At 45.8% G+C, this 23,978-nt stretch overlaps 2 protein-coding genes across 3 annotated transcripts in view; one reads left to right on the forward strand and one right to left on the reverse strand.

The window, feature by feature from the left end:
* LOC141152761 (uncharacterized) overlaps positions 1 to 23,978 on the forward strand; it is a 486,446-nt gene that overhangs the window by 108,510 nt on the left and 353,958 nt on the right. The window lies entirely within an intron of this gene.
* The window catches only part of LOC141152647 (embryonic protein UVS.2-like), a 38,002-nt gene that overhangs the window by 4,462 nt on the left and 9,562 nt on the right, over positions 1 to 23,978 (reverse strand). Inside the window, exon 8 of the mRNA XM_073637206.1 lies at positions 6,410 to 6,528. Coding sequence (XP_073493307.1) covers positions 6,410 to 6,528 — 119 coding nt within the window. The remainder of the gene's footprint in view (positions 1 to 6,409; positions 6,529 to 23,978) is intronic.

A 23,978-nucleotide genomic window follows, 5' to 3' on the forward strand; every position in this document is an offset into this window, starting at 1 on the left:
AGTATTTAAAACAAGAAAATGATAAGGGTGCCCATACTTATGCACCTTTCAAATTTTGTTTGAATGCAGATTGCACATTTTCTGTTAGTACAATAAACCTCATTTCAAGGCAGAAACATTACTGTGTCCAACAGTTATTACATATATCAAACTGAAATAGCTGTTGCAAAAACACCAATTTTTATAAAACATTAAGCTTAAGATTAATAGGGGTGCCCAAACTTTTTCATATGACTGTATCATCCCATTGAGGCAATAATAACCTCACAGAGTCTAATCTTGGTGATGACAGGTCGCCATGTGCATGTCCATCATCGCCTACAGCATGGCGGTAATGTATCCAGCCGCATAGACATATTAGCAACACTGATCATCGTCGGTGAGTATTCATCAAACCCGACAAAAGATGGAAATGGTCTCTGAATCAGGAGTGGTCAGTAATGAGCTGAACCCCACCATGTGCCGCCGACACTGCTCCTACAGCATTTTTAGTGGCCAACTATTATTCCATTATTTTTTCATTCTTTATTTTACTTTTTTTTTTTTAATGTTTTTCTTTTTTTTACTCTAAATCGGCCCCATATAGTAATACAGGTTTATAGTAAGTCCCTTTTAGTAATTCTGGCCCCCATCCGGTAATAATGTCTCTAATCCTGTAATAATGTCCCCTATCCTGTAATAACATCCCCGGTCATGTAATAATGTCCCCAGTCCTGTAATAGTGTCCGTCACCTTGTAATAATGTTCTCAAGCTTAAAATAATATCCCTTGACCTGTAGTAATCTCCCTCAGCCTGTAATAGTGTCCTCTGCCCTGTAATAATATCCCCACACTTGTAAGAATGTCCCCTGTCCTGTTATAATGTCACATGTCCTGTAGTAATGTCCCCATCCTGGTCCCATCTTATATTAATCTTCCCATCCTGGACCATCTTATAGAAATGTCCCCATACTGATTCCATTTTATAGTAATCTCCTAATCTTCTTTTCTTGGTCCCATCTTATAGTAATGTCCCAATCCTAGTCCCATCCTATAGTAATGTCCCCATCCTGGTCCCATCTTATATTAACCCCTTCGCAACCTTGGGTTTTGTCGTTTTTGCTTTTTCGTCTTTTGCTCCCCTTGTTCCCAGAGCCATAGCGTTTTTATTTTTTGGACAATATGGCCATGTGAGGGCTTATTTTTTGCGGGACAAGTTGTACTTTTCAACGCCATTACTAGTTTTACCATATCATGTACGGGAAAACGGAAAAAAAATTCCAAGTGCGGTAAAATTGCAAAAAAAGTGCAATACCACAGTTGTTTTTTATTTATTTTTTTACCACGTTCACTGAATGCTAAAACTGACCTGCCATTCTTATTCTCCAGGTCATTATGAGTTCGTAGACACCAAACATGTATAGGTTATTTTATATTTAAGTGGTGAAAAAAAATTCCAAAATTTGGTAAAAAAAACGAAAAAAAAATAGCGCCATTTTCCGAGACCTGTAGCGTCTCCATTTTTCGTGATCCGGGGCTGGGTGAGGGCTTATTTTTTGCGCGCCGGGCTTTCGTTTTTATTGATAACATTTTGGGGTAGATCCGATGTTTTGATCGCCCGTTATTGCATTTTATTGCAATTTTGCAGCGACCAAAAAACATAATTCTGGCGTTTAGAATTTTTTTCTCGTTACACCGTTCACCGATCGGATTCATTCTTTTTTCATATTGATAGATCGGGCGATTCTGAACGCGGCGATACCAAATATGTGTATGTGGGTTTTTTTTTTTTATATTTTATTTTGAATGGGGCGAAAGGGGGGTGATTTAAACTTTTATATTTTTTTTATTTTTTTTATATTTTTAAAAACATTTTTTTTTCACTTACTGCATGCTTCAATAGTCTCCATAGGAGACTAGAAGCAGCAGTTGTCTGATCGTCTCTGCTACATCCCCTGCAGATCCCCTGCATGCAGCAGAAATGGTCCTGTGCTATGAGCGCCGACCACTAGGTGGCGCTCATAGTGACCAGATCATGACAACCACAGGCGTCTGCTGCAGAACCTGGGTTGTCATGCCCACCCATCAGTGACCCGCGATCACGTGACGGGGTCACCGATGGGCGGGGCTTATGACGCACAACCCGGAAGTACGCGTCAAATGCCGCTGTCGGAGATTGACAGCGGCATTTAACATGTTAACAGCCGTGGGTGGATCGCGATTCCACCCGTGGCTGTTGTGGGCACATGTCAGCTGTAAGAATCAGCTGACATGTGCTCGGTTCAGTGAGGGCTCAGCGCAGCAGCCCTCACTGAACCAGGGGTACGCAAATGTGCGTACTAATACGGCAAGGGTTGGAAAGGGGTTAATCTTCCCATCCTGGACCATCTTATAGAAATGTCCCCATACTGATTCCATTTTATAGTAATCTCCTAATCTTCTTTTCTTGGTTCCATCTTTTAGTAATGTCCCCATCCTAGTCCCATCCTATAGTAATGTCCCCATCCTGGTACCATCTTATAGTAATGTCCCCATCCTGGTCCCATCCTATAGTAATGTCCCCATCCTGGTCACATCTTATTCCCATCCTGGTCCCATCTTATAGTAATGTCCCCATCCTGGTCCCATCTTATATTAATCTTCCCATCGTGGACCATCTTATAGAAATGATTCCATCTTATAGTAATCTCCTAATCTTCTTTTCTTGGTTCCATCTTATAGTAATGTCCCCATTCTAGTCCCATCCTATAGTAATGTCCCCATCCTGGTCCCATCTTACAGTAATGTTCCCATCCTGGTCCCATCCTATAGCAATGTCCCCATCCTAGTCCCATCATACAGTAATGTCCCCATCCTTGTCCCATCTTATGGTAATGTCCCCATTCTGGTCCCATCTTATTCCCATCCTGGTACCATCTTATAGTAATGTCCCCATCCTGGTCCAATATTATCCCCATCCTGGTCCCATCTTATCCCCATCCTGGTCCCATCTTATAGTAATGTCCCCATCCTGGTCCCTTCTTATAGTAATATCCCCATTCTGGTCCCATCTTTTTCCCATCCTAGTCCAATCTTACAGTAATGTCCCCATCCTGGTCCTATTTTATCCCTTTCCTGGTCCCATCCTATTCCCATCCTGGTCCTATCTTATAGTAATGCCCCATCCTGGTCCTATCTTATTCCCATCCTGGTCCCATTTTATAGTAATGTCCCCATCCTGGTCCCATCTTATCCCCATCCTGGTCCTATCTGATACCCATCCTGGTCCCATCTTATTCCCATCCTAGTCCAATCTTACAGTAATGTCCCCATCCTGGTCCCATCTTATCCCCATCCTGGTCCCATCTTATAGTAATGTCCCCATCCTGGTCCCATCTTATAGTAATGTCCCCATCCTGGTCTCATCTTATTCCCATCCTAGTCAAATCTTTTAGTAATGTCCCCATCCTGGTCCTGTCTTATTCCCATGCTGGTCCCATCTTATAGTAATGTCCCCATCCTGGTCCTATCTTATCCCCATCCTGATCACATCTTATTCCCATCCTGGTCACAACTTATAGTAATGTCCCCATCCTGGTCCCATCTTATTCCCATCCTAGTCCCATCTTATAGCAATGTCCCCATCCTGGTCCCATCTTATTCCCATCCTGGTCCCATCTTATAGTAATGTCCCCATCCTGGTCCCATCTTATTCCCATCCTAGTCAAATCTTATAGTAATGTCCCCATCCTGGTCCTGTCTTATTCCCATTCTGGTCCCATCTTATAGTAATGTCCCCATCCTGGTCCTATCTTATCCCCATCCTGATCACATCTTATTCCCATCCTGGTCACAACTTATAGTAATGTCCCCATCCTGGTCCCATCTTATTCCCATCCTGGTCCCATCCTATAGTAATGTCCCCATCCTGGTCCCATCTTATTGCCATCCTGGTCCCATCTTATAGTAATGTCCCCATCCTGGTCCCATCTTATAGTAATGTCCCCATCCTGGTCCCATCTTATAGTAATGTCCCCATTCTGGTCCCATCTTATCCCCATCCTGGTCCCATCTTATAGTAATGTCCCCATCCGGGTCCCATCTTATAGTAATGTCCCCATTCTGGTCCCATCTTATTCCCATCCTAGTCCAATCTTATAGCAATGTCCCCATCCTGGTCCCATCTTATCCCCATCCTGGTCCCATCTTATTCCCATCCTGGTCCCATCTTATAGTAATGTCCCCATCCTGGTCCCAGCCTATAGTAATGTTCCCATCCTGGTCCCATCTTATAATAATGTCCCCAACCTGGTCCCATCTTATAGTAATGTCCCCATCCTGGTCCCATCTTATAGTAATGTCCCCATCCTGGTCCCATCTTATAGTAATGTTCCCATCCTGGTCCCATCTTATAGTAATGTCCCCATCCTGGTCCCATCTTATAGTAATGTCCTCATCCTGGTCCCATCTTATCCCCATCCTTGTCCCATCTTATTCCTATCCTGGTCCCATCTTATAGTAATGTCCCCATCCTGGTCCCATCTTATCCCCATCCTTGTCCCATCTTATTCCCATCCTGGTCCCATCTTATAGTAACTTTCCCATCCTGGTTTCATCCTATTGAAATGTTCTCATCCTTGTCCCTTGCTTGTCACAATGTACCTCATTCTTTCGCTCTTTACACACCCACACAAAAATTCCCCAGCCAGGGCTCTTAGCAGTGACGTCCTGTGCGGACATGCAGGGATGCTGTCGGTAACTGCTGGCTCTGATTTGCCGGTGACTTGTATTGGTATTAAGGTGTAGAGAGCTGGTCTCTGTTCCGTAATACATTTCAATTGAATGTACGTCCTCGGATGCACATTCAATTGAAAAGAAGCATTGATGTCGGCGGCCCCCGGCTCGTTGGACACGATTGCCTCTGGGGCCTGAGGGCAGCACAACAGAGCCTGAGGGGCCGCATGCAGCCCTTGGGCCATGTGTTTGAGACCCCTGATATAGATTGTGACCTTATATGAATCTACAGATGCATGTGATCTGCAAAGAAAATTTTAATAATCAATTTTAATAGTGAATTTCAATAAAGGCTAATTTTATAAATTTCTGTTCACTTCTCTTCCCCCTTTTCCCTTCCCAATAGTTCCTGTAAAATAACAACACTTATACTCACCTCTGGTGCCGGCGCTATTCCAGTGGTGTGGACACTCACTCTCTTGCTCTGTCACATGAGCCCTGGGATAGCACGTGCCGACACAGCTAGAACAGCACCGGCACTGAAGGTGAGTATATTTGTTGATATTTTGCAGGGGCAAAAGTGCTGATTGAGAGGGGTTTGTCCGAGTAGTGGACAACTCTTATAATGTTTGTCTCTGTCCAGTAGCTTTTACTTGTTTCAGTTTGATATAATACTCCATCTAGGACAGTCATGCATTTTGCCTGTGGCATCAGTAATGGACTTGGGCTTTGTGCACAAGTGCAGCGCAACTTCTGGGATGCCAGAATCAATGAAGGATGTGGTGGTGATCACCTGACATGCACCAAATGCTGTAACAAGCAATGATTGCTAAGTGTGCACTATAAAATCTAGTAATGGACACCTATCCAGTGTTCCCAAACAAACCATTCTGCAGAACTTGCATCGGGATACTGGGCACTGTGTCATGTGGTTCATTAGCGTGGCATGTTGTAGGTAATACATTTTATGTTCTTAGAACTTATTCTCTGCACAGCAGCTTAAAGGGGTTGCTCAGTCCAAATCGATAAGTCTGCAGTCTCTCTGTGTGACTGCAGACTCATGAATCCCCCAGGGCACGCACTGTACGCTGCAGGGATTCGCCGGTTTCTGGCCTGGGACCGGAGGGCATGAGATATGCATACCTCTCGCCTGTGGACGCATCCTCGCTCTTCATACAGTTGTAATGAGCGAGGCCATTCCCTCTAGTTGCCCATGGCCACTATACGGCCTTGTCACTAGGGACGCAGCTTCGGCTCAGTACAAGTGTATGGAGCGAGTCTGCACCCACTGACCAGGGATAGGTATAACTGTATATTCTCCCGGACAGTGAGCGCGGCCTCGCTCCATACATTTGTATTGAGCCAAAGTTGCATACTGATTACAGACGTGGCCGTCCAGTGGGTGTGACCAACTAGAAGGCGCGGCCTCGCTTCATACAAGCGTATGGAGAGCGAGGTCGTGCCCACTGGCGGGGGGTATATATAAGTCATACATCCCCTCCAATCCCAGGTCTGAAACCGGCCAATCCCCACAACGCAAAGTGGGGAGATTCATAGGTCTGCATTATTTGTGAGCGTTATAACCTTGTAAAAGGTCATGACCACACGATACTTATTGGCATTTGCTCCAATTTTTTAATCATCTGTTTGGCTGCAAGACAAAATGTAACATTTATTACTATTTAATACATTTATTAAAAGAAATAAGAAAACTTACCCTGCTTCCAACAGGAGCAGTGATTTTATAGTCACACTTCAGATTTGGGTAATAGGAATTAGGGTAACTGGGGGAAGTAATGTTTCTCCCGGGTGTATAGAATGTTCCTCCACAAGTAACTGTAGAAATGACATTTATCCTCATTAATAAAGTGCCAATTAAAAATACTATATATTTTTTAATTAATTTTGGCTAGATATTCCTGAGCTTTACATTTTTAAAATAGTAGCCTTAAGGAAGAAAAGAAATACAATTTTTACAATTGTTAATTTAATTGCATCCAATTTTCTAGTAATATACCCATCTTTCTATTTGGACAGTAGCTAGAATTGTATTATACTACTGTGAAGAAAGAAGAGAGTATGCTTTTTTTAAAAACAAACAAAGATAAACAGTAAAGCTTTCAAAAATATCTATTTTTCAAATGCTGGATATATCGTTAAACAGCTTATACAGTCTGTAGTCTTAGGATACGTAATTTTGTAACATTGGCAATTTGTCTAGTATATCATTAAAGTAGTTATCTGGGACTATATTATAATTTTACTACGGGGCTAATAACTAACAGGTTAATAACTACCTGCCTATTCTGCCAGCTCATGATCTCTGCAGGCTCAGAGCGGTCACAGACCACTCCTGCCATTGATTCTGCAGCTTCCGCTGGTGTCAAATCGACAGAGCAGCTGCTTCTCTTCCATTCTGCTCTGCTCATGGAGTAAGACTGCCGATGTCATGCTGATTGACAGATGGCGCCCCACTGCCTCACTGTGGGGAGCCAGCAGTCAATCAGCATGACATCAGCTGGCACTACCCATTGACAGAGGACAAGAAGAGGAAGTGCTGCTCTGTTAATCTGAAGCAGCAGAATCTCCATCAGCAGCAGTCCATGACTGCTCTGAGCCTGTGCCAGGTAGAACATGTTGGCAACTACCTGCCTGTTAGTCCTTAGGCCTTTAGTAAAGAAAAATAGTCCCGTATAACCTCCTTAATAAGGCTGTTGGGCTCCAGTAAGAATGTGGATCATTCACCCACTTCATATATGAGGAGTCTCTCTCGTTAGAACTTTTATTATCTATCATTGTAGTTGTAGCAAAAGAAAAAGGAAATCCCTTAGAGATAATATATATATGTATACATATATATACAGTGGGTACAGAAAGTATTCAGACCCCTTTACATTTTTCACGCTTTGTTTCATGGCAGCCATTTGGTAAATTCTAAAAAGCTCAATTTTTTTCTCAGTAAAGTACACTCTGCACCCCATCTTGACTGAAAAAAAACAGAAATGTAGAAATTTTGCAAATTTATGTAAAAAAAAACAACTGAAATATCACATGGTCATAAGTATTCAGACCCTTTGCTCAGTATTGAGTAGAAGCCCCCTTTTGAGCTAGTAAAGCCATGAGTCTTCTTGGGAATGATGCAACAGGTTTTTCACACCGGGATTTGGGGATCCTCTGCCATTCTTCCTTGCAGATCCTCTCCAGTTCCGTCTGGTTGGATGGTGAACGTTGGTGGACAGCCATTTTCATGTCTCTCCAGAGATGCTCAATTGGGTTTAGGTCAGGGCGCTGGCTGGGCCAGTCAAGAATGGTCACAGAGTTGTTTTGAAGCCACTTCTTTGTTATTTTAGCTGTGGGCTTAGGGTCATTGTCTTGTTGGAAGGTGAACCTTTGGCCAAATCTGAGGTCCAGAGCACTCTGGAAGAGGTTTTCATCCAGGATATCTCTGTACTTGGCTGCATTTATGTTTTCTTCAATTGCAACTAGTCATCCTGTCCCTGCAGCTGAAAAACACCCCCACAGCATGATGCTGCCACCACCACCATGTTTCACTGTTGGGATTGTATTGGGCAGGTGATGAGCAAGTGCCTGGTTTTCTCCACACATACTGCTTAGAATTATCACCAAAAAGTTCTGCCTTCGTCTCATCAGACAAGAGAATCTTATTTCTCATAGTCTGGGAGTCCTTCATGTGTTTTTGAGCAAACTCTATGCTGGCTTTCATATGTCTTGCAATGAGGAGAGGCTTCCGTCAGGCCACTCTGCCGTAAAGGCCCGACTGGTGGAGGACTGCAGTGCTAGTTGACTTTGTGGAACTTTCTCCCATCTCCCTACTGCATCTCTGGAGCTCAGCCACAGTTATCTTGAGATTTTTCTTTACCTCTCTCACCAAGGCTCTTCTCCCACGATTGCTCAGTTTGGCTGGATGGCCAGGTCTAGGAAGACTTCTGGTGGCCCCAATCTTCTTCCAATTAAGAATTAAGAATTTAAGAATTATGGAGACCGCTGTGCTCTTAGGAAACTTGAGTAATGCAGAAATTCTTTTGTAACTTTGGCCAGATCTGTGCCTTGCCAAAATTCTGTCTCTGAGATCCTTGGGCTGTCCCTTTGAGCTCATGATTCTCATTATATAGACAGGTGTGTGCCTTTCCAAATCAAGTCCTATCAGTTTAATTAAACACAGCTGGACTCCAATGAAGGAGTAGAACCATCTCAAGGGAAATCACAAGGAAATGGACAGCATGTGACTTAAATATGAGTGTCTGAGCAAAGGGTCAGAATACTTATGACCATGTGATATTTCAGTTTTTCTTTTTTTATAACTTTGCAAAAATTTCTACTTTTTAGAATTTACCAAATGGCTGCAATGAAACAAAGAGTGAAAAATGTAAAGGGGTCTGAATACTTTCTGTACCCACTGTAGGACAATCTAATGAATACATTCAGACATAACAATTTATGCTAACATTCTAGCTAATAGAAGAAAATAATTCCTTCCACAACTTATCCGTCAGGACAAGTAGGTTTCATACAAGACAGACAAACTCCTGATACAACTAGAAAGCTGATTAATCTTATAGCCATTACAGAAAGAGACAAAACGCCTTCTCTGCTGCTCACTTTGGATGCATAGAAGGCCTTTGACAGATTACACTTGGACTACTTAGAAAGTACATTAGAATTTTCAGGTGTCACATTGGCTGGTATCAGGTCTCTCTACTCATATCCCTCGGCCAGAGTCACGCAAACAACAGCTTTTCTGACACATTCAAGATATCCAATGGAACAAGGCGGGGGTGCCCATTATTCCCACTACTCTTTGTATTGGCAATTAAACTATTGGGTAAAGCATCAGACTAAATTTAACCATACATTGAATAACTTCCAACTATGGACAGTATAAAATTAGTCTCTTTGTTGATAATATCATACTGTCTGTAATCAATCCAATGATCTCCTTGAGGAAGGCATTTGGTACTGTTATGGTTAATATTTTAGATTTTGCTTTGATTATCAATTAAACTATTTAGATCTATATATGTATTTTTAATAACTTTGTTTTTTTTATTAGCTTTATATATGTTTCATTAAAAAGAATAATGATACAGGGTGTTAGCAGGCTTTGTTTAAAGGGAACCTGTCACCAGAAATAATGCTGGTAACCTGCAGATATGGGGTTAATCTACTGGTTACCAGCGTTATTATGCTGCCCGGCGCCTGCATGCAGCGGGGAGAAAATTAACATTATTCTCCTCGCCAGCATACGGCATATGTGGCGGGGGCGCCACGGGTTCAGCCACCGCTCTGAGTAACCGTACCCTGGGTCCTGACTGACAATCGCTCTGCATACGGCATACGTGGCGGGGGCACCAAGGGTTCAGTCACCGCTCGGAGTAAACACACCCTGGGCCCTGACTGACAATCGCTCTGCATACAGCATATGTGGCGGGGGCACCAAGGGTTCAGTCACCGCTCTGAGTAACCACACCCTGGGCCCTGACTGACAATCGCTCTGCAAACGGCATATGTGGCGGGGGCGCCACGGGTTCAGTCACCCCTCTGAGTAACCACACCCTGGGCCCTGACTGACAATCGCTCTGCATACGGCATATGTGGTGGGGGCACCAGGGGTTCAGTCACCCCTCTGAGTAACCACACCCTGGGCCCTGACTGACAATCGCTCTGCATACGGCATATGTGGCGGGGGCGCCACGGGTTCAGTCACCCCTCTGAGTAACCACACCCTGGGCCCTGACTGACAATCGCTCTGCATACGGCATATGTGGCGGGGGCGCCACGGGTTAAGTCACCCCTCTGAGTAACCACACCCTGGGCCCTGACTGACAATCGCTCTGCAAACGGCATATGTGGCGGGGGCGCCACGGGTTCAGTCACCCCTCTGAGTAACCACACCCTGGGCCCTGACTGACAATCGCTCTGCATACGGCATATGTGGTGGGGGCACCAGGGGTTCAGTCACCCCTCTGAGTAACCACACCCTGGGCCCTGACTGACAATCGCTCTGCATACGGCATATGTGGCGGGGGCGCCACGGGTTCAGTCACCCCTCTGAGTAACCACACCCTGGGCCCTGACTGACAATCGCTCTGCATACGGCATATGTGGCGGGGGCGCCATGGGTTCAGTCACCCCTCTGAGTAACCACACCCTGGGCCCTGACTGACAATCGCTCTGCAAACGGCATATGTGGCGGGGGCGCCACGGGTTCAGTCACCCCTCTGAGTAACCACACCCTGGGCCCTGACTGACAATCGCTCTGCAAATGGTATATGTGGCGGAGGCGTCACGGGTTCAGTCACCCCTCTGAGTAACCACACCCTGGGCCCTGACTGACAATCGCTCTGCATACGGCATATGTGGTGGGGGCACCAGGGGTTCAGTCACCCCTCTGAGTAACCACACCCTGGGCCCTGACTGACAATCGCTCTGCATACGGCATATGTGGCAGGGGCGGCACGGATTCAGTCACACCTCTGAGTAACCACACCCTGAGTCCTGACTGACAATCGCTCTGCATACGGCATATGTGGCGGGGGCACCAGGGGTTCACTCACCCCTCTGAGTAACCACACCCTGAGTCCTGACTCACAATTGCTCTGCATACAGCATATGTGGCAGGGGCACCACGGGTTCAGTCACCCCTCTGAGTAACCACACCCTGGGCCCTGACTGACAATCGCTCTGCATACGGCATATGTGGTGGGGGCGCCACAGGTTCAGTCACCCCTCTGAGTAAACACACCCTGGGCCCTGACTGACAATCGCTCTGCATACAGCATATGTGGCGGGGGCACCAGGGGTTTAGTCACCCCTCTGAGTAACCACACCCTGGGTCCTGACTGACAATCGCTCTGCATACGGCATATGTGGCGGGGGCACCAAGGGTTCAGTCACCCCTCTGAGTAACCACACCTTGGGTCCTGACTGACAATCGCTCTGCATACGGCATATGCGGCGGGGGCGCCAGGGGTTTAGTCACCCCTCTGAGTAACCACACCCTGAGTCCTGACTGACAATCGCTCTGCATACAGCATATGTGGCGGGGGCACCAGGGGTTTAGTCACCCCTCTGAGTAACCACACCCTGGGCCCTGACTGACAATCGCTCTGCATATGGCATATGTGGTGGGGGCACCAGGGGTTCAGTCACCCCTCTGAGTAACCACACCCTGGGCCCTGACTGACAATCGCTCTGCATACGGCATATGTGGCGGGGGCACCAGGGGTTCAGTCACCCCTCTGAGTAACCACACCATGGGCCCTGACTGACAATCACTCTGCATTAGGGCTCAGCTTTCAGTCAGGGCCGGGGGCGCGGTTACGGTGGCCGCTATGTATACTCAGAGAGGTGACTGAACAAGCGGTGCCCCTGACCACATGACTGAAACTGAATGCTGGAGGGGAGAATAAAGTTCATTTTCTCCCCACTGCATTTGGCTGCATGCAGGTGCCGGGCAGCAAAATAACGCTGTTAACCTGCAGATTAACCCCATATTGGTAGGTTATCAGTGTTATTTCTGGTGACAGGTTCACTTTAAAAGTTTTGCTCTTAGCTAGTTCTTGGGGGAGGGTAGCAGAAATCATGATTTATTGTCCTTTGTCTCTAAACTTACATATCTTTTAGGTAACATAATAAACTATCCCCCCCCCCGCCCGTTTCTTCCTCTGGGCATAATAAAATACGTGTGGCTTGGGGTCTGAAACCAGACAAGCCTTGTACACTGATATATACTGGCTGTGTGTGTTCTTGTCTCCGATGAATGAATGAATGAATTAAGGTGTTTCCGCGACAGTACCATTCAATCTTTTTAATACATTTCCCATTATTGATTTTATAATCAATTTTAATAATCAATAAAAACAAAAAGCAATCTGGGAAAAAAGTTCTCTTTGCTCCAAATTTTTTGTTTTGCATACAATTTTCATTTATATCCCAATTAATTCAATCAACAAACTTCACAATCAAATTTCATATCTTATTTGGAGCAAGAAGAAACCCAGAATCAAGAAAGAAAAATTACAAAAATATTCTAAACATTTTGTCCAAAATCATTATTATTAATTATTAATGATTATTTATTATTTTAGATAAATAATCAAATTTCTGGAACCTTTGGAATAAATAATCCCGGCTCCTTCAGCTTCAGTTTCTAACTGACATTTTACAACAAAGTATATAACAAAGCTTCATTTTATCACACTTTCTGCAAAGTCAGAATGACGTGTGTCCTTTCTGATAAGTTATATTCAAAACCTTATATTCTAAACCACAAAAGTATTGCAGAAAAAGGAATAGACGGCACAACCACTAGGGATCCCTTCTATGTGGACTGCTTTTGGTGATGTAGTAGTTTCCCTAATACTTCTATTTCTACAAAAAGTATTATATACCTCTTTAGGTATTATGTATTTTGATACATAATATGTTGTTTTCCCTTACTCCTTATCCTTATCTTTTCTGTGCTAAAGATACTTTCCTACCTTACCTTTCCTTTAATTCCTACCTGTCCCAATAATCTTGTAACAACTAGAGATGAGCGTTGTTCTACTCGAACTGTTCGCCAATCTCAAATTCGAGCTGTTTTGGGCGGTGTTCGAGCCGTTCGGCGAACACGAACAATTTGAGAAAAATTCGGCTGTTCGAGGTTATGTTCGATAACTGTTCGTGCCCCAAAATCATAACTGGGTTTTTTCTCAGTAATGCTGAAAATTAATGTTAATACGCAGTTTGAGTGTACAGCGGGGTGGGGGGAGGGGCAGGGGATGGATCTCTGCAGGAATAATGAAGATCTCCATTTTTTTTTCTCTTTCCCGCATTTACAGTGGGGAGGTGCAATCTGTCAGCCTATCAGCAGCGCACACACGGAGCGAAGTGCTTTTATTCACACAAGCAAGGGCATGTGTCATTGGCAGTGTGTGTCACATGTCCTTGCCCTATAAGACCAAGCCATTTTCCCCATCGCCACCATTTTCTCACTGCTGCAGCTGCGTGTTAGACGGCACCGCTGTTGCTGTGTGCGCTATACCTTGTTAATTTCAAGCCAATTTTCGCACAAATCTACAGATAGCTTGGGAGTAGGGAATAGTTGTGATTGCAGTCCTTTTAAGGACTAGGTTACAGCATTTCCTACGACTTTTATCAGGCAGGTCTGTGCTCTTAAATAGATAGATTGTGGGAGTAAAGACTAATTGTAATTGGAGTCCTTTTCAGGACTAGGTTACATCAGTTCCTATCAGTTTTTGCCAGGCAGGTCTGTGCCAGTGCTGTGCAAGTTTTTTTCACAGCATTTGGCTGAATCTAGCAAAGCTAATCCTTTTTGGCCTATTGCAGAGTGTGTTAGTCAGTGGAGTAGCCTATCTGTGTTGCAAGATATACCACCTGTGTATAGAATACCAATTTTTTTACTGCACCTAGTGAAGTAAAATCTTTTGGGCATAGCATCATTCTATTAGTCCATCTATACTGACCTCCATCAGGTTGCAAATTGAATATAATTATTTTCTGCATCTAGCTCTGAAAAAATATTTGGCCTTCTAGCAGTGTGTGGGACTTTCTCTATTAGTCCATCTATACTGACCTCCATCAGGTTGCAAACTGAATATAATTTTTTTCTGCATCTACCTCTGAAAAAATATTTGGGCTTCTAGCTGTGTGTGGGACTTGTTCTATTACTCTATCTATACTGACCTCCATCAGGTTGCAAATTGAATATAATTTTTTTCTGCATCTAGCTCTGAAAAAATATTGGGCTTCTAGCTGTGTGTGGGACTTGTTGTATTAGTCCATCTATACTGACCTCCATCAGGTTGCAAACTGAATATGTTTTTTTCTGCATCTACCTCTGAAAAAATATTGGGCTTCTAGCTGTGTGTGGGACTTGTTCTATTAATCCATCTATACAGACCTCCATCAGGTTGCAAACTGAATATAATTTTTTCTGCATCTAGTTCTGAAAAAATATTTGGCCTTCTAGCAGTGTGTGGGACTTTCTCTATTAGTCCACCTATACTGACCTCCATCAGGTTGCAAACTGAATATAATTTTTTTCTGCATCTAGCTCTGAAAAAATATTTGGCCTTCTAGCAGTGTGTGGGACTTTCTCTATTAGTCCACCTATACTGACCTCCATCAGGTTGCAAACTGAATATAATTTTTTTCTGCATCTAGCTCTGAAAAAATATTTGGCCTTCTAGCTGTGTGTGGGACTTGTTCTATTACTCCATCTATACTGACCTCCATCAGGTTGCAAACTGAATATATTTTTTTCTGCATCTAGCTCTGAAAAAATATTGGGCTTCTAGCTGTGTGTGGGACTTGTTCTATTAATCCATCTATACAGACCTCCATCAGGTTGCAAACCGAATATAATTTTTTTCTGCATCTAGCTCTGAAAAAATATTTGGCCTTCTAGCAGTGTGTGGGACTTTCTCTATTAGTCCACCTATACTGACCTCCATCAGGTTGCAAACTGAATATAATTTTTTTCTGCATCTAGCTCTGAAAAAATATTTGGCCTTCTAGCAGTGTGTGGGACTTGTTCTATTAGTCCACCTATAATGACCTCCATCAGGTTGCAAATTCAAAATAATTTTTTGCCTGCATCTAGCTCTGAAAAAATATTTGGCCTTCTAGCAGTGTGTGGGACTTTCTCTATTAGTCCATCTATACTGACCTCCATCAGGTTGCAAACTGAATATATTTTTTTTCTGCATCTACCTCTGAAAAAATATTTGGGCTTCTAGCTGTGTGTGGGACTTGTTCTATTAGTCCATCTATACTGACCTCCATCAGGTTGCAAATTGAATATAATTTTTTTCTGCATCTAACCCAGCCAATAGTTTTGGCCTAATACCACAGTTTGGCCACTCAGCTCTGCTCGGTTCCCATCCATTGTTTTTTTGTGCAAACATCTCCAGAGTTGTGAATTAGTTAACCACCAAAATGAGTGGAAAAAGGCCTGCTGCTGGTGGAAAGGGGAATAGGCGTGTTGGGAAGGGGAAAAAAGGTTGTGTCCGTGGGGTAGGTGTTAAAGCAACAGTAACATCTGCAGAAGAAAGACCATCTTCCAGCCAAACTAAAATGTCTACTTCTTTTAGCGGACATTGTGATAAGATCCCTTTCTTACGGCCACGCCAATCGCTACAAATTCCAGATGAGGCACAAAAACAGCAGGTGCTTCAACGGATATCAAGTGCTCCTTTAAGTGGGCTCTCCTCCACATCAACTTCAACATCACAAATACTCCAGTCCTCAAAGGTGTCACCCCAATCGCACTTGCTTCCTCACAGCTCCCAAATCTCCAGTTGCCCATCTGAGTATGAGGTAGAACAGATGGTTGAGTCTGCAGAGCTGTTTACTCATACTATAGCCTGGGAATCAGAGGTCGACTCCAGCGCTTCTGTGAATCCAGACGAGGAAATGATCTGCACTGATGCCCAGAATCTTTATGAGTCGGATCCAGGACCAGACGCAGAAGGTTCTGACCATAATGTAGACCCTCATTCCCAAACTGTAACTCCTGTTGGTGGAGACAATGAGGAAGACGATGATGAGACTCAAATACCTGATTGGAGCGACAACTTTAGTTTTTTGTCAGGGCAGGAACAGGTTGGCTCTGAGGACGACGGGTGTGATAACGCACAGGGTGATGATGATGAGGTTGGAGATCCCACTTACTGTCAACCCACAGTCAGCCAAGAGATGAGGTCAGCAGAGGAGGTGGAGGAAGATGCTAGTGACGACGAGGTCAGGTTGCGCCTTCCTGGACAGAGACGTAGTACTGGAAGCACGTCAACAACTGCATCCTCAAACACAACTCTGCCTCTCACCACAAGTCGTGGTGGCTCTTCAGGTCGCATGGGTGCTAAGCCTTGCATAGCCTGGGCATTTTTTCAGATCGATAAAGATGACCCAACTCGTGTTATCTGTAACATTTGTCAGCAAAAGCTAAGTAGAGGCCAAAAAATACATAGTTTGAGTACTTCATGCATGAACCGGCACATGGACATGAAGCATAAGTTGCAGTGGGAAGCTCAGTGTGCTACAATGCGGCCTAGCCGGCCGGGCCAACCACCGTCTGCCATATCTTGTGCATCCGCGGCCTCTTCATCCTCTGTGACTGGGGGGACAGCAGTCACACCTGTTTTGGGGCGCAGACCTGCCACCTCTTTACCCGCAACAGCCAGCGTGATTGGCAGGTCATCATTTTCTTTGGAGGTGGTAACACCAGCTGGTGTTGAGCGCTGTCCGACATCGATAGCACCACCTTTGGATCAAGGCAACCTAACATGTCCGCCTGCATCTTCCTCACAGACCGGCAGTTTGCCGAGGACACCCTTATCAACCCCGTCTAAGCACAATAGCCAGCCCTCGATCCCTCAGATGTGGACAAGTAAAAGACCATTTCCTCCTAGCCATGAGAAAGCTAAGAGGTTGAATTTCACCATCTGCAAGCTCTTGGCTACAGAAATGCTCCCTTTCCGCCTGGTGGACACAGAGGATTTTCGAAACCTTATGTCCGTCGCAGTGCCCCAGTACCAGATGCCCAGTCGGCACTACTTCTCAAAGAAAGGTGTGCCTGCGCTCCACCAGCATGTCGCACACAACATCACCGCTTCTTTGAGAAACTCTGTGTGTGACAGGGTGCATTTCACCACAGACACTTGGACGAGTAGGCATGGACAGGGGCGTTACATGTCGCTGACTGGGCACTGGGTAACTATGGTGACAGCAGGACAAGGGGCTGCTGTCCAAGTCTTGCCGTCCCCACGAGTTGTGCGTCAATCCTCTTTATGTCAAAGTTCCTCCACTGCTTCTGCCTCCTCAACCTCCTCTCGGTCTTCCACCTGCACCCAAAGCCTGTCTGGTCATGCCACAAGCTTTCTAACTGCGCTGAAGGGATCCTGCACACCTCCTTACTTTGCTGGCAGTAGGACTCAACGTCATCAGGCGGTTTTTACTTTGAAATGTCTGGGAAATGTGAGTCACACAGCTGAGGAGTTGTGGTCAGCTCTGGAGAACCAATTTCATGAATGGTTGTCTCCACTGGACCTGAAACCAGGGAAGGCCGTGTGCGACAATGCTGCAAACCTGGGTGCGGCCCTTCGCCGGGGCAATGTCACACACGTGCCTTGTATGGCTCACGTGTTGAACCTGGTTGTCCAGCAATTTTTAGCCCACTATCCCAGACTAGATGGCCTTCTGCAGAGGGCACGGTTGCTGTGTGCTCACGTCCGCCGTTCGCATCCCGCAGCTCAGCGACTTACATCTCTACAGAAGTCGTTGGGCCTGCCACTTCACCGGCTAAAATGCGATGTGCCTACCCGGTGGAATTCAACTCTGCACATGTTGCAGCGACTGTGGCAGCACCGACAAGCCCTGGTGCAATACGTTCTGACGTATAGCCTGGGCCAACGAGATCCAGACGTGGGGCAAATCACGCTGGAGGAGTGGTCTCAGATCAGGGACCTATGCACCCTTCTGCACAGTTTTGAAATGGCGACGAAGATGTTTAGTGCTGACGATGCCATTATCAGCATGACTATTCCGGTGATTTACGTGCTGGAGCACATGTTAACCAGAATTCGGAGTCAGGTGGTGGCACAAGAGGAGGTGGAGGAAGTAGAGGAGGAGGAGTTGTATGCGGAAGGGCTAACATCTGCAAGGTCCAGACGGTCGGCAGCACCAAGGCGGCAGGCATGTGAGGGTGGGGGAGATGGTTTTACCAGGGCGCATGGTAGCAGCCAAACTAGTGAGGAAGGTGCAGGAGCCCAGGAAGAAGTGGAGGACGAACTGATGGAAGACTCATCAGATGAGGGAGACATTGATCACATTTCTGTTGTGCGAGGTTGGGGGGAGAGGACAGAGGAAGGAAGCATGATTGTTACCTCGCCACCAACACAACAGGGACTTGGTGCTCCTGGATGCGCAACACACATGAGTGCCTTCTTGCTGCACTACCTGCAACATGACCCTCGAATTGTGAGAATTAGAAATAATCCTGACTACTGGGTTGCCACACTGTTAGATCCCCGGTACAAAAGTAAATTTGCAGAAATTATTCCTGCCATAGAAAGGGATGCACGCATGCAGGAGTATCAGCAGAGACTGTTGCAGAATCTTACATGTGCTTTTCCACAAAATACCAGTGGTGCACGTAGTGAATCTCACAGTTCCAACTTGCCAACCGTGGGACCGTCAAGTGTTCAGCACTCAAACCATAACAGAACCACAGTATCTGCTGGTAACATCAATTTTGCGCAATCATTTCACCACTTTTTTAGCCCATCCTTTGCAAGGCCACAGGAGACAAGAAGTCTGACACATAGTCAACGCCTAGAGACGATGGTACAGGAGTATCTCCAAGTAAACATTGAAGCCATGACTGTGTCACTGGACCCTTGCTCTTTTTGGGCTTCCAATCTGGATAAATGGCCGGAGCTAGCCACTTACGCCTTGGAGATCTTGTCATGCCCCGCAGCCAGCGTTCGGTCTGAACGTGTGTTCAGCGCTGCTGGTGGTGTGCTGACAGATAAGCGCACGCGGCTCTCCACTGATAATGTAGACAGACTCACGTTCATAAAGATGAACAAATCATGGATCCGAAAAGACTTTTCTACCCCTGTGTCATCCTGGGGAGAGTAAAAGATGGAAGATAGGGTGATTTTAACCAACCAACCGTTTTAAGCTTTCAAATTACTAATCATGTTTATCTGTATCTTGGCTGGAAAATAATTTGGGCTTTGTAGCAGTGTGCAGCACTGATTCTATTAGGCCATCTATAATAAGCTCCACCAGATTTAAAATTACTAATCATGTTTATCTGTATCTTGGCTGGAAAATAATTTGGGCTTTGTAGCAGTGTGCAGCACTGATCCTATTAGGCCATATTATACTAAGCTCCACCAGATTTAAAATTAATAATAATTTTTAGCTGCATCTAGCCCGGAAAATAATTTTGGGGCTCCGAGATGCGCAAGACACATAAGTGCCTTCTTGCTGCACTACCTGCAACATGACCCTCATATTGTCAGAATTCGAAGTAATCATGACTACTGGGTTGCCACACTCTTAGATCCCCCAAACTTTTCGATCATCCTTTTCATTTTAATAAAGACCAAAAAAATGGTCATTTTTGAAATTATAAGCATTAGCAGGTTATTAGAAACTGAAATCAAACAGTTTTCAACTCAAAACTTTATTCTAGGTGATGTTACATTTTCACATAGGACCCCTTGTTCGAAAGGAGCTTCTGAACTCTCTCGTCCATTGAATTTGTCAGGTTTTGGATGGTTTCTGCTTCAATTGTTTTGCATGAGGACAGAATACCCTCCCAGAGCTGTTGCTTAGATGTGAACTGCCTCCCGCCATCATAGACACTCCTTTTGATGATGCTCCAGAGGTTCTGAATGGGGTAGAGGTCAGGGGAGCATGGGGGTCACACCATAAGTTTGTCCCCTTTTATGCCCATATCAGCCAGAGATGCAGATGTTTGATGTGCAGCATGAGATGGTGCATTATCATGCAAAAAAATGATCTTGCTGTGAAATACACGGTTCTTCTTCTTGAACCATGGCAGGAAGTGCTGTTTGAGAAAATCCACATACATTATGGAGTTCAACTTTAGCGCCTTCAGGGATCCTAAAGGGGCCGACAATCTCTCTCCCCATGATTCCAGCCCAAAACATTACTCCACCTCCTCCTTGTTGGCGCTGTAGCCGTGTTTGCGTGGGGTGTCCATCAACCAGCCATCCTCCACTTCATCCATCTGGACCATCGAGCGCTGCACGGCACTCATCCGTGAACAAAACAGTTTTGAAATCAGTCTTCATGTAATGTTTGGCCCACTGGAGCCGTTTCTGCTTGTGTGAAGTGGATAGAGGAGGTCGACAGGATGGCGTATGCACAGCTGCAAACCTCTGAAGGACCCTGCATCTTGTTGTTCGGGGGACGTTGGAGGCACCAGCAGCTTCAAAAACTTGTCTGCTGCTATGACAAGGCTTTTTTGCCGCTGCTCTTTTAACCTGACGTAATTGCCTGTAGGAAAGAGTCCTCAATTTGCCCTTATCAGCACGCACACGTGTGTACTGTGAATCAGCTACATACTTCTTGATTGCCAAGAGACTTCATCCTGATCATCGCACAATGTTGATTGTAGTCATGCCTTGACCTAAACACTCCACAATTTGTTGCTTCTCAGCAGCCGACACATCCTTTTTCTTTCCCATTTTGGCAGAAAATGTAGGCTGCTTAATAATGTGAGACAGCCTTCTTAAGTAGTTTTGCCTTTCATTGGACACACCTGCCAAACTAATTAGCACAGGTGTCTGCAATTGCTTACAGTGATATAAAGAGCCCTGACACACATCACCATCAATGAGTTTAACTAACAAACAAACAAATTCTTCCCTTATCACTCCTAAACACTTTTTGCATAATAATTTGGAACACAGTGTACATGTGCTTTTCCACAAAACACCAGTGGTTCACGTAGTGAATCTTACAGTTCTAACTTGCCAACCGTGGTCTGTATGGAGTTGTTCAATAAAGGGCCCAAAATTAAGATAACATAGATGGGAGAGGTCTCTATGAATAGGAATTCCTAAGTATTTGATACCCTGTGAGGGCCAGGCAAAGGGAAAGTTGGACTGGATGGAATCCTATATGGATTTGGGGAGGGAGACATCGAGGGCCTCAGACTTCGCTGCATTGATTTTAAAATTTGACCATGTAACAAAGTGATCTATTTCAGCCACAACAGCATGGATGGATATATGTGATGGAGTGATATATACTAGGACATCATCAGCAAATAGAGAGCACTTGTACTCGGTGCCTCCCACCTCAATCCACCTAATATTGGGGTTATGGCGAATTGATGAGAGCAGGTGCTCCGTCACCAGGATGTATAAGAGAGGGGACAGAGAACATCCCTGCCTTGTCCCATTGGTGATTGTGAAAGGTGATGAAAATGTTCTGACGCGCCCCCTGGGCCTTGGGACACCCGGAGCCGGACCCTTTTTGGTGGAAGCTGGTGGTTGTAGTCTCCGTGGCGGCGACCCGGTTCCGTGGCTCAGGGCGGTCAAACCAGTGGCGGAACTATTTATGTGGTTTTGATGTTTAAATGTCCGACTACGCCACCCGTGGATTGCGGTCAGAGTGAACCGCCGCTCCAGGGCAGACCGCTGAGGCTGGTGTTGTGGGTGCAGCAGAGCGTAGCATAACTCCCCACGGGAGGAGTATAGCCTCAGGGCAGTGTATGCGGAGGATGGGGGTGATGGTGCAGGGCAGCAGCAGTAACGACACTGAGTCAGTGATGCAGTCCAGGGCCTTTACTCACAGTTCTTATTATCCAGACCACGTCTGCAGGTAACGGCTGCCCACGTCGTACTGTGCTCACCAGGTGAGGGGCTCAGACAACTCCCAGATAACTTTGGAGCGCTTCACAGGACCCCCTTTGTGTGTCCTTTGTCTGGCCTTTCTTACCAACCCTTCTGTCCGGCTGCCTCGGGCCTCCTCTTGGTAAACTTGGCGCCAGTTTCCCTGACCCTATGTGGTGCCTTCCTAGCGGGTTTAGCGAGGGGCTGCGCCACATAAAATGTCACAGCCTCCTGTTCCTAGCTGAGGGTCGTTTCCCGCCTCCACTAGTTTCGGGGACCGGTCTCCACCTTTGGCCTGACCCCTCCACGCAGGTGGATTCGGGCGTGCGGTGGCGACTCGCCCGTCCACACCCCTGGGATCCCTTCGTTCCTCGTTCCTGGAGCCTTCTCCGCTCCTCTTCCTTCCTTCTCCCTCTTCCAGGCCTGGGCCTCTGTTACTAGGCCCGCCTCCGGAGCAGAGCTCATGCAGAGCCCCTGCTCCCTGCCACTTCTGCTCAGACTTCTCTGCACTGAACTAAGATGGTGCCCACCTTTTATACTCCCTTCTCAATGCACCCAGGAACTGCTTCCTCCCTGCTCCTGCACTACAGGGTTCCCCTTCCTCAGTGTTCCCTCCCCCCACTCCAGCCAGGGACAGGGACTGTCGTGCCCATCTCAGGGGCATATTGGTCGCCCTGCCCCACGGCAATGTGGTGTAATGCATGCAGGTGTCGGGTCCTGATCCACACTCCATCCTTACCTGAGAGTGAGATATCACACCTCTGGGTGAGGTGCAATACCTCTGTAGCAACTGACCCTCAGGGTGCTACAGTTCCATTTATCTTCAGCCTAGGTGACGTATTGCGATACAGGGCCGTGATTTTGGCTATAAAAGGGTCCCCTAGACCCCTACCCCAAGCTTTTTAAGAGAATCATATATGGCATGCCAGGAGACTCTATGGAATGCTTTCTCAGCATCCAACGAGAGTATCTAATTACAAATTTTTAACTGCATCTAGCCCAGGAAATACTTTGTGCCTAGTAGCAGTGTCTGCTAGTCAGCGGATTATCCCGGCTGTTAAGCAAGCTACACCACCTATAGTTTTGACACTTAATTTTTTCAAAGGAAATGCTTCGGGACCACGGGATACTCAGTGAAGAGCATCAGGAGGCACCCCAAGGCATAGGGGCTGGGACTGGCAGTAGGATGCCTTGCGGTGGACAGCCGAGCTCGATCCTTATAAAAGCTTTTTAACTGCAGCAGCTTTAGTGGACGCTACTGGAGCTGGAATTACGTGGCTGCTGGCATGAGACTTGCCCTCCAATAGATCCTTGTAAATGGATTTAAAGTGTATTCATTCAAATTAGAGAGACAATTTAAATTAAAAAGCTTAGAGCTGCCTCCACCACAGGGGGGCTCGCTCGACCCACCAGCGGACAGGCACCAGTATTGGGAGAGGGGGGCTGGCCGTCAGGGTTCACCGCGGCTCTGGCACAAACCCGGCGACACGGAGGTGGCACGGGCAGGAGCGGACTGAACGTGTCGGCTTCTCACTTTTTGGATTTTAGAAGGGCATGACATGCCTATATCTGTGTCTCCCCCTCCTTTTACTCCTCCACCTCTTTTCTTTTCGCATGACTATATGTACTTGTCACTTTTCCATGTGTTAGTTGTGTCTTCAGAGCAGTTTGTCAGCTTTTGGACACCTTTGAAGGTGTTTTCTATGTGTTTCTATGTGTTTTTGTTTGCCTGCCATTGGTTTTAACGGTGTTCGAAGGTGTTCGACGAACAGTTCGACGAACACACGGGTGTTCGACGAACCGAACCAAACTCGAACACTACGGGGGTGGCTCAACACTAGTAACAACATAAAACCAATACAATGTTTAGAAAATAATAAAAACTAC

This window comes from Phyllobates terribilis, unplaced genomic scaffold (assembly GCF_046119375.1).
Source record: "Phyllobates terribilis strain yellow unplaced genomic scaffold, ASM4611937v1 Scaffold_6__1_contigs__length_29720123, whole genome shotgun sequence".
NCBI classification, from domain to species: Eukaryota; Metazoa; Chordata; class Amphibia; order Anura; family Dendrobatidae; genus Phyllobates; species Phyllobates terribilis.